Consider the following 10,603-nt stretch of genomic DNA (forward strand, 5'->3'; position numbering starts at 1 on the left):
TGCAGAAAACTTAGCAGATGAAACCAACTCAGTGCACACCTGACAGCTCAAGTCTCATTTTTCTAAATATTTTTTTTTAAAATGGAACCATCAAACCTTAATTCTTAAACCAACAGGCACAGGTCTCTGCATGTATCCAGAGGACGATTTTTTGATATTGGAGTCAAGGCTTAGTTGTAAAAAACCTTCCATAGTCCTAGATGAGCTTCCGTAAGATTATGAATAAAGATGAAACCAGGCCTTAGTTTTTCCCCTCACTCCCCAGCTCCACTGCAAATGGATAACCTGACTTACATATCAAATGCACTTGGGCGGTGGGAGCATTTGCTATGCTTCCAGCTCCATTCATGTGGGGAAAAAGGGGGTGTCTGGCTGCCTTTCAACTTGACAAAGATGATTCAACAGCCTATTTTGTTGGTTCAGAGTCTCTCTCTCCTGCTATCAACACAAGCATCCAGTTTATTTTCTTTTAGGTGCTTTCATCGGAGATTGTATCGCTAACGGAATCCACAGTGCATGCAGAAGATAGTAATGGGATACATTCAATAGCTTGCTGCCTGGATTCTGGCTAGACATCAGTAACACTATTTTTTTTCTTTTAAAAAGAAACAACCCAGACTTTCTTCACAACCAGCTGATTTTCAGTCAAAGAGGAACGTGCAATATTGAGTGCGGTTTCCAACCTTCAATTTCAGCTTTAGAAATGGCAAAATTATACCCTCCGTCACTCCAGTAACCAGCTACAAGGACTAAAAAGTTCAGTAACTTTGTTCCCTCCCAGACAAAGAGGACCAATATGCTGAAAGCATTTTTGACTTATTGAACTTTATGGGCCAGATCTGGTGTAAACTGGCCTTGCTCCCTTGCTGAGGGTCTGATCCCATCTGCTGCCAATATCCAATATTTTGGATTTGCTTTTGGTGATTCGCCCCCTCCCCCAACCCCTATTTCTGTTTTAAGTCCACAGGCTGTACCCACCTCCATGAGCGTCTCCTCAGGCAGTTCTGGTGCCTCAAATGTAACTGCCCCTTCCAGATTAGCTGCAATAGGATCCACAAGAGTGTACCGGAGACTAGATGGAGCTTCCATGGCATCCCCACCAGCTCCCACCAGCAAGTGTCTGCCGCTGAATGAGCCTCCTGAACTCAGAGAGCTTGAAGAACCCACTGAGAAGAAAAGTACACATGGCAACGACTTAGACATTAATACCAGGCAGAACTGCAGCACAGCCATTGCTTAGATGATGTACAATCCCCTCCACCACATAGACACCCTGCTAGGAAGTGGAGTATTGGGTTTCTTGATTAGATGCCTAACAAAGAAAGCTGTAGATCCCATGCAACGTAACTGTGTATGCTTGGAGCCCGTTTTTTGCCATCTCTAGTAGTTCTGACCCTATGGACAACAGCATGTCACTTCCAGGGCTCCTGGTTCATTTGGGTGGAACTGTTCTCCTCCCCCATTTTACAGATGGGGAAGTGAGGTACGGAACAGATTAAACTGTCCAGGGTTCCACACTGTGGCTGGGCCAGAAACTGAACCCAGATCTCCTGAGTCCTAGTCCAGTGCCCCAGCCACTAGATCACCACCAACCATGTCCGCATGGGCCAATCATACTCAAGCCCAGAGAGCACCACAGATACATTGTTTACTACAAGATTTATCAATAGCAAAAGGACCCTTCAAAGTCATGCAGTCATAATAAGAGAATTAAATATATTCACCATAACCCGCATTGCAGCACCTGTTGTCGATGCAGAATGTTCTCTTTGAGACACAGAGGATTCTAATCCTGGCTGTAATGAGTATCTATCCAGCTATGCAAATTCGGCCAAGATGGGATTCCCTACGGTCACTGAACATCGCGGTTGGAAAAGACACAGCCTTTCCCCTCTGGATTCCATCTGCTGCTCTACAGAGTCTTCAAAGGGCTCAGCCACATAATTGGCTGCTGAGTTACTCATGTACAGAGTTGCATGCAGCTTTCTTTCCCTTACCACCCTGCTTGAGAACTACCCCTCAAAGCTTTCGGGGACCCGCAAAGATGATCTGAGTATTTCCAGCTCTTTGAGGGGAGACAAATGGAACAGGCAAACGAAAGGAATCTCAAACTTAGGGTATCCCCGAATTTGCAGGCCACTGTTTTCAGCAGCTTTAATCTGGCCTATACAATTGCTCTGTTGTTATACTTGTCTAATGACCCTATTTATGGTCACTCCAAACTTGTCAAGCATCGAGGCTGTGTAAGGCTTCAGCTTGCGTCACGCTGCCTCCGAGCCCCCTCCCTCCCAATAATGACGGCCTGCATCACACTGCCTCGGAGTCCCCCTCCCTCCCAATAATGACGGCCTGCTCTCCCGTTTCTGTACGTGAGCTAGAACACCTGAAGTAGTTAATAGACTTGGGGCAATGAAGATCAGTCACAGCTGTTCAAGCTCAGCTCTTAGCCAGTTGCAACACTTAGCGAACTTGTCATAATATCCACTGCACGGCTTGCACTGGAAATGCTTAGGGGTGGCTCGGCATCTTTTCCAGAGGACTCTGAAGCGAATGGGGAATGGAGCCTATGTCTGATGTACAGGACGCTGTCAGCAGGTTAGGGAATGATTCATCTTCAGACCCTCTGGTCTCTAAAATCAATTTTCATGCTATCCTGGGGATTTTCTGCTCAATGCCAAAAAGCCCACATTTAGGACAGGGACTGAGGGAGAAAGAAAGACGGCTCCCAGGGTGGTCTCCTTAATCGGGGATTAAAGCCAGTCCTATAATTAAACTCTACAGTTGATGGAGCAATGCAGACTCATAATGATGAGCATAGCAGTTCCCCAAGTTAACTATTAAGCACAGAGTCATTTTCTATTGAACCGCATTATTTAGAGGGGGTGAACTGACTCAAATGGACACTTGTTCTGATAGGAAAGTACTAAAAAGGGCTATTCCTGAAGCAGAGAGAGAAATAAAGTAACAAATATTTGCATCTCTCTTGGTCATCCACATTCATCCTCGAAGCAACGGAAAGAGCTTTGAGTAATAACTTGTGTTAGTATTTGCCAGGGTTATAATCTCAATGGCGTTCAGGCCAGGAACAAATGCATTCTGCTAGACCTTTCTGTGCTGCCAGTGCTCCAACAACAGAAAGCAAAGTCTGTGGCATGAAGGCCTGCCATCACCATCCACCAGAGCAGAAGGGCAGGGCCATTACCTGAAAACATCCTGGTCCTAGTGGTTTGCGGTGGTGTTGTCCCACTGGGAGGGGATCCAACCGTGAAGATCACTGGGGAAGGGCTCGCAGAGCCCCCAGCTCTAGCCCCACAGTATAGGTTTCCTCCATAAGCAGCAGAGGGAGCTACCGAGGAAGAGTGAAAAGGAGCAACTTTTACTAGGATTATTACTCAGAGGGCAGGATTCCTCTCCCCACAACCTCAAGCTGGTCTCACCACTGCTCCCTTTCCAAGCATCCCGCTGACAAAGGAAATGACACAGGCTTGTATACAAACAGGGCACAACCAAAGAGCACCGGCGGTGTTACGTGGCCTCACTGCCCACTAGATTGTCGACTCCTGCAGCTCTCAGAGGAGGGCCCCCTCCTACGCAGTGCCCCAGTTGGCAAATGGAGATCATACGTCCCCCTACCTCACAGGAACACCGCGAGGGTGAAGGCATATTTCAGCTGCACTTTGAAAAGCATCCGATGCTTATTCAATTGTTCCCATTAAAATATCCATCATAAAAAAGACCTCTGAGATAATAAGTAATAATGATACCCAGCTCCTCCACAGTGCTTTTCATCCCTAGGTCTCCAAGTGCTTTACACAGGAAGAGGCATTGTTATCCCCATATCAGCTACTGCTAGCAGTCAGTTCCTGCTCCCAGGCCAGGAGACCAGAGACCTCCCATTCACACAAAGCCCTGGAAAGCAAGAACCGGGCCAACTTGGGACATGCTACCAAGGCCTCCCCTCATACCTGTGATCTCCATTGGCTTCTCATTGTTCAGGCTGTCGTTACTGCCAGCTTCTGAGATCTGAGCCCCAAAGGCAGCCTTGAGAAGCAGGTCAGTGAGGCGGCCGGTGCTCAGAGATCTAGAGAGAAAATTAAAGGCCATGTAGGAAGACAAAGACGGTTTCAGAAAGGCCCGAGGTTTCAGTGAACTTCCACTCCCTGATCTGTGCCATTCCGCCTCCCCACCCGTTCTGCACGCTGCACGGCAAACGGCTCAACGCTGAAGCAGCTGTGGGCCTGTGATGCTCTTTACGCTGCTATATCAGAGCCACAGGCGCATCTCTGGCTGGGACAGGGACCGGCTAGCAGCTCGGCTACCTGCATCACCACCTTCCTTTCGCTGATCTCCCCTTCCTGTCAGCATTCACCGATAGAGCTCTGCCACAGAAATGGTTTCCTTCAGGCCTCACTCCTTCCTCTGCAGTCACCCCCTCCCCCAACGGACAGAACTGCAACACTCGCTATGGGGCTATTCAGGATGAACTCAGGAGGGAGCTGAACTCGCCCCACGAACGCCACGCTTCAGGAGGACAATTAGAGAAGCCTAATGACAGCACAGCTGCGTTGAGGCCCTGAAATGGCCTCAGTGGTAGGATGGCTGGTTTTTAAAGGGATCTCCATTCAGGACGCTGGGTATTTTGTTACAAGGAGCGGTGCCCTCCTCACTGCAGGAACCATTTCCAAATGGAGCAATCAGCGTGTTCGTGCAACTGGTGGTAGCCTAGTGTAATTGACTGAGCCCGGATCCCAGCTGGGTGAAGCCTGGGGTCCTCATCCCAGCCCTGACACCAATTTGCTGGGTGGCCTTGGGCCATTCGCAGCTCTCCCTGGTCTACATTTTCAGGAGTGCCTGGTGATTGTGGTTGCTCCAGTTTCGGGGCGCCCAGCCTGAAACACCTTAAAGGAGCCTGATTTGCAGAGTGGGTCTTCATCACTGATTGAAAATCAGGCCCCTTTATACAGCCAAAAATTAGGACACCCAAAATCACTAATTTAGGTCATGGCCTGCCTCTGCCTAGGAAGCCTATAAAAGTCAGGGTAGTATGTGCCTGCAACACAGGCGTATTGTGAATATTATCTGATGACTGTAAAATGCAGTGTAGCTGCGAGGGCTTGGTCCAAGGGCAGGGGATTGCTTTTCCCCCACGTCTATCAACCAAGCGTCACAATACAACATACTTTATGATAGAACATGTCGATATCTCACCTGCCCTTAATCTCTTCCACAGGCCTCAAGCCCAGGCCAGCCTGGTGGCAATGGAAGTGCCCCATTTCCTTCAGGTCTGGCAGAGTCTTGTTCCGCGTCGGGGCCATCATGACTCCCTGCTGGGCCAAGAGCATGAGCAGGTTCTGGGAGCTGGGAGTTTTGGGGAACTCAAAAGGGGACATAGCCTAGAAAGGAGAGAGTTGGGGTTTCTTGCTGAGTTATTTGTAAATAGTCTCATCGAGCCGGTTTTGGTTTTTGTAAGTGAAGCTGTATACACGAAACCGTGGCTGAAAACATCTCGGCCCTCCTCCTGCCCCAGAGGAAAGGCAGCTGCCTCACACATTTTTGAATGTTAAGTGCCGCTTCAGAGCTGCGTCTGACTGACTCTGTTCCCACCACTGCAGGGGCCTCGGACATTGGGGACACCTCGATCGCTCGTTCTCTGCCTTTGGCTTATGACCAGCTCAGTCTCCTGAGGACTGAAATGCTCTAGTCTAATCCAACTTCCTGCGCTGAGCACGTTGGTGACGTTTAATGGCCTGCGATACACAGGAGGGCAGCCTGGAGGATCTGGTGGTCCCTTCTGGTCTTAAACTCTGAACTCTCTGATACAAAGTGGATCCAGAGCGTCTGCTTCACAGGCAGACATCAGGGCTCCCATCTCTACGACTACCACCCTCAGGATGCTTGCAGGGCAAAGCCTTGCATTACAAGCCCAGATGCACTGTGGAACTCAGCCCCACACAGAAACCCATTGCTATGCTTCAGTCCTAATCTGTAGTGACAGGGCAGCTCATTGCCAGGGCCCTCTCCGATCCTTGGACTCACTGCTCAGACACTGATGCCAAGCGAGATATGTCCACTAGGAACAGGAGCATTGACTCATTGGACACAGATCACTCAACAGCCCTTGAGGAACAACTAACCAGCCGTGGCAAATCCGAACCAGTTTTATCTAAACACAGTTAGTTACTCCAGAATAACCCGCCAGACTGAGCTGCAAGGCAGAATCCACAGAATACCTTTGTAGGGGAGCCCAAGATAGTTGGCAAGGGACTTCTCTGCATGAATTCGGACAGCTTTGGTGAGGACCTCAGCTGTCGACAGGGCTGCAAGCCATGAACCTGCAGGGGCTGGCTGACGGGAGCGTGTCCAAAGTGAGGAACTAGAGGGTCAGAATGCTGCTTGGTAATCTTCTGCCTGCAGGAATGCAAGTCTGACAGGTTGGGAGCGCTGTGAAGCCGGCAGCCCATCCCTCGGGAAGAGTGCTCAGGCACTGAGGCACCTAGAGAATCCGAACACCCCCCACCCCACACACACACAGTCATTCTCTGGTCAACTCTGCGAGCTGGTTTGATCTCAGGGCCTACAGGGAAGCCTTAAGAAAGCAGAGGAGGCAAGTTTGTCCTTGGCACCTACAGATCAAATCCTTCAATACATGGGCAAGTCCAGACAGATTGTTCTCAGCAATGTGCCACCAAACTTTCAGGCCTGATTTAGGCTTTGACCTGTGGATGCCTAAACTCCAGGGGCTCATGAAATGAGGGGGCAGAGCTCATTGCTCAAGTTCACCTGCTGGGACACTGCCCATTGACAGAGCTGTCTGGCCCAGCAATTCGCAAGGCGGATTTAGGAGAACGCGGGGGTAGGGAAGAGGAGGACTTCCACTGGGATTCCACACCGCACAAACCCGTGACTTCCACGACACAAGCAAGAGTTTGTGTCATGTGCCACCCGCGAGCACCATTTAAACATGTTAATTTCATGCCACCGTGGTATAAGGACAGCAACAGTTGGGGAGTGGCGGGGGAGAGCCAATGGGTAAGGATTCTCTTCTCATCACATTTCCTGTCTGAGCCAAGCATCAGAGAAGGATAATATGGTACCCAAAGCCCTTTAGAGAGCACATTTCTGATGTGTCCGGCCCCTTATTCTTGTGAGGGAGGCAGAAAGGGAAGAGGAAGATAAACACAATATGGACATACCAGGCATGGGGATCCTGCTTCTCATGTCTGCTCCAGGTGGGGAGAAGAAAACAGTCTGACCGGGCTGCTCGGGAATCGTTCCAACTTTAAGGGGAACACAATCAAAAGGTTTACTCAGTATTAGGTTTTCCCAGATGATGCCGCAACCACATTAGATATGTAAGTTTCACCGCAGACCCATCTGAGAGCAAGAAGCACTTAGACAGTTCCTTCTTTCCTTCTCCTCACTCGGTGTAGGATAAAAGGACTGAAAAGCTCCAGGGAAAGAGTGAGAAAGGAGTCTGAGAGTTTTAGGAAGCGTGATCAAAAGCTCATCCTAACAGACTGGGGTCTAATTAGAGAAATCAAACAGGCAAACATTGGCTCCCCACCTATATGAGTCCTGTAAACATGGGATCGGAGACTTCAGAGATGTAAAGGATCTAGTAAAACCCAAGTCCGCCCCTTTACCTAGTTCTCCATATCACAACACATGCAGAACAGAGCTAATCTTATCCCCAAACGCCCTGCCCTTGAATCGCCCTGTAGTGTCTGGGTCAGGTTATCTGATACCGATGCTACCCCTGGGGATTCCACTGACCTTGCCAAAATAATGGCCCCACTGAAGTCAACAAGAGTTTTGTCACTGACTTGAGTGAGACATACCTTGTTCATTAATCAGTAACGACACTAAACACTGATAAGCCCGAATGTATAATGATTGGGATGGGGACCCAACTCTCTGGGGTAAAATTCATTTGAACTGAAATCAGCACCTGGAAAAGATTCTGGATTCCCAAGACACACAACTGGGGCCAGATTTTCTAAAGAGCTCAAAAGCCGGCAGGTCCCATTGAGAACAAGGGGGGAAATCCACCCTCACTCTCCCCTGATAGCAATGGGAGCTGCCGAGTTCTTTTGAAAATCTGGCCCTTCTTTCTTTCGTTTCTCTGCCCTTGTCCCTCATTCGGGATAAGGCTGCTGCAGGAGAACAGACCAAACAAGGACTCAGTGCAGCGGCTGAATGTCAATTCTTTTCATAAGCAGGCCCTGAGCGAAGCTCCACTGTTCACTCCACCATGGGAAAGGCTGATTGGCAGGGCCCAAGGAAGCAGCTGAAGCCTTTCATTCCGGACTCATCTGTCTTGCTTTCACACGTAACATGAACATTCTGATTTGCATGGGGCCTTTCACCACAGGACTGCAAGGGGTTTCCCAAGCATTAAGCAAACCTCACGTCTCATGCAGCAGATGGATATTATTATCCCCATATTACAGATGGGAAAATTGAGGTACACACACTTGTCAGGCAAGTCAGTGCCAGGACCAGGGATACAACCCAACAATCCCCACTCCCTACTGTAACCATTAGGCCATTTTCCTTTTCTAGGGAAATGAGTGCCCAATTTTGCGATGGTAGCAACATGCCAGGCTCTGCTGGCTGGCACCTTACCTTGCGGGGATGGTGTGTAAGGCTTAGCACCGCCGAAGGAGAACCGTCTGGGGGATGGCACAGCTCCATGCTCTCCAGAGAAAGGAGGGGAAGCACCGATTTTAGCAAACCCAAGAGGGCTTGTACTGCTTGATCTTCGGACTGCGCCAGACCTTATTGGAAACAGCAATAATGCACAGGTTATTCAAGACACCACTAAAGAGGGGCAAGGAAAACAACATCACCGGCCATTTGAGCTCCCCCAGCTACTTTCCACCGAGCCAAATCTTCATTAATTGTTTATTATTTGTATTGCAGTAGTGCCTAGGACTAGGCCCCCACTGTGCTGTGTGCCATACAAACAGAACAAGGAGCTTACAATGCAAGCTGGAAAAAAAAGACTACAGTTAGCTTAGTTATAAAAGGGAAATCAGGGGGTTCTCATCATTTTTAGTCTCTCTCTCTCTCTCACACACACACACACACACACGTATTTACAGCACCCCCTTGGAAGCCAGAGACTCAGATCTTTCACGTTACCAGTTTGTTTTAATAACTCTATCAAAAACGCCCAATGATTTGTTATCCTAGTTGTTGCCTATCAATGCTGGGTTGCAGTCTTTTAATTAGATAGCTCCATAGGCACGCACGGCATTGTACAATAGGTGAGCTGTGCCAAATGAGTTACTGCCACAGAGAGCTTTGAGTCAAGTCAGGAATGGGTACAAAGCAACACAGAGCGGTGCGCGGCCATTACAACTGGAATGACTACAGAGGAATTTTTTTTAGATTTTCAGATTTTCAAAAGAGTCCGAGCTACTAACTCCCTTAAGCTCCCTTGAAAAACCTCAGGCTTAAAGAGTAAAAATTACACTGATCTATCCTCCTAAAGTATTGCCCAGATCCTGCCAAAAATAGAAAGGGAAACAGAGTACAGCGGATCCATCAAAACCTTGATCCTTTAAAGAGACAGGAATACTGTTTTTGGTATCTCACACTATGTTTTCTTTCCAGGAAAAATAATTATAATTTCTCTCTCTCTCTCACTCACTCACACACACACACACGTCTTTTTACCAGGGCAACCTCCTTCACCAAGATTCCCTTCTGCAGCCATTGGGCATGGCATTCAGACTCCCTGAACAACAAAAAACAAAACAAAACAAAACAAAACAAAACAAAACAAAACAAAACAAAACAAAACAAAAGAAAACCTTTTCTCACATGAATGCCTATTTTCATTCTCAGTCAACTCTTGCAAAAAATTTCATTTTCAATCAATCATTTCCAAAAATATGTGATGGTCGCAACCCACAGGTGGCTTTTTTGGAAAGGGATCGGTGAGTGATTTGAAAGAACTACTCAGCTCAATGCATCACAGTATCAGGAATACACACTATACTTTCTCTCCTTTGTAAGATTAAGGTGCAGGAATGCAGGCATATGTAATCTGATGGCATAAAGATTCTATTGGTGTGAATCTACATTTTACTCGTGAATGATGAAGCCAAGAGGAAGCTATCCAGGTCATATCAAATAAATGCCATTACATTCTTTAAGCAACACCATTATATATTTGATTATGCCACCTGCTTTATAGGAACGATGTTTTAAGCGGAACAAGATTTAAATATTTATTGGTACATTCCTGGATCTCAAACTGAGTATAAAAATACTCTAAAAACACTTTTCTGTAAGTGAGGATGTTCCAAATTTATAGCTCTGGTATCTTCCAACTGACTTGGGCTTGAAATAAAATTATGTATTACACCCTCCCCTCCCCAAAAAATTATGTATTGCACACAAACACGAAAGAAGAGGCTAACACAGAGAAAAGATTTTTTAGACCCTTCAATGGGATGCAGAAAGTGTTTGTACTCCATATGATTTATTAGGTATCCGACCTCAATAACATCATTGGTTCAAGACTGAACGCTGTCTGTCCTGAACTTGCTTCAGCATAACTTTAAAGGGGCTAGTCCATCTTTGGACCATAAGA

At 47.6% G+C, this 10,603-nt stretch overlaps 1 protein-coding gene across 8 annotated transcripts in view; it reads right to left on the reverse strand.

The window, feature by feature from the left end:
• Positions 1-10,603, reverse strand: part of ULK1 (unc-51 like autophagy activating kinase 1) — a 112,764-nt gene that overhangs the window by 23,624 nt on the left and 78,537 nt on the right. For all 8 annotated transcript variants that reach the window (XM_065568571.1, XM_065568570.1, XM_065568569.1 and 5 more), the window contains 7 exons: positions 8,626-8,777; positions 7,194-7,277; positions 6,231-6,493; positions 5,209-5,393; positions 3,966-4,081; positions 3,203-3,346; positions 979-1,166 (listed from right to left, as the gene is read on the reverse strand). In XM_065568571.1, the coding sequence (XP_065424643.1) occupies positions 979-1,166; positions 3,203-3,346; positions 3,966-4,081; positions 5,209-5,393; positions 6,231-6,493; positions 7,194-7,277; positions 8,626-8,777 (1,132 nt within the window). The remainder of the gene's footprint in view (positions 1-978; positions 1,167-3,202; positions 3,347-3,965; positions 4,082-5,208; positions 5,394-6,230; positions 6,494-7,193; positions 7,278-8,625; positions 8,778-10,603) is intronic.

The sequence above is a fragment of the Chrysemys picta genome, chromosome 15, assembly GCF_011386835.1.
Source record: "Chrysemys picta bellii isolate R12L10 chromosome 15, ASM1138683v2, whole genome shotgun sequence".
Taxonomy (NCBI): Eukaryota; Metazoa; Chordata; order Testudines; family Emydidae; genus Chrysemys; species Chrysemys picta.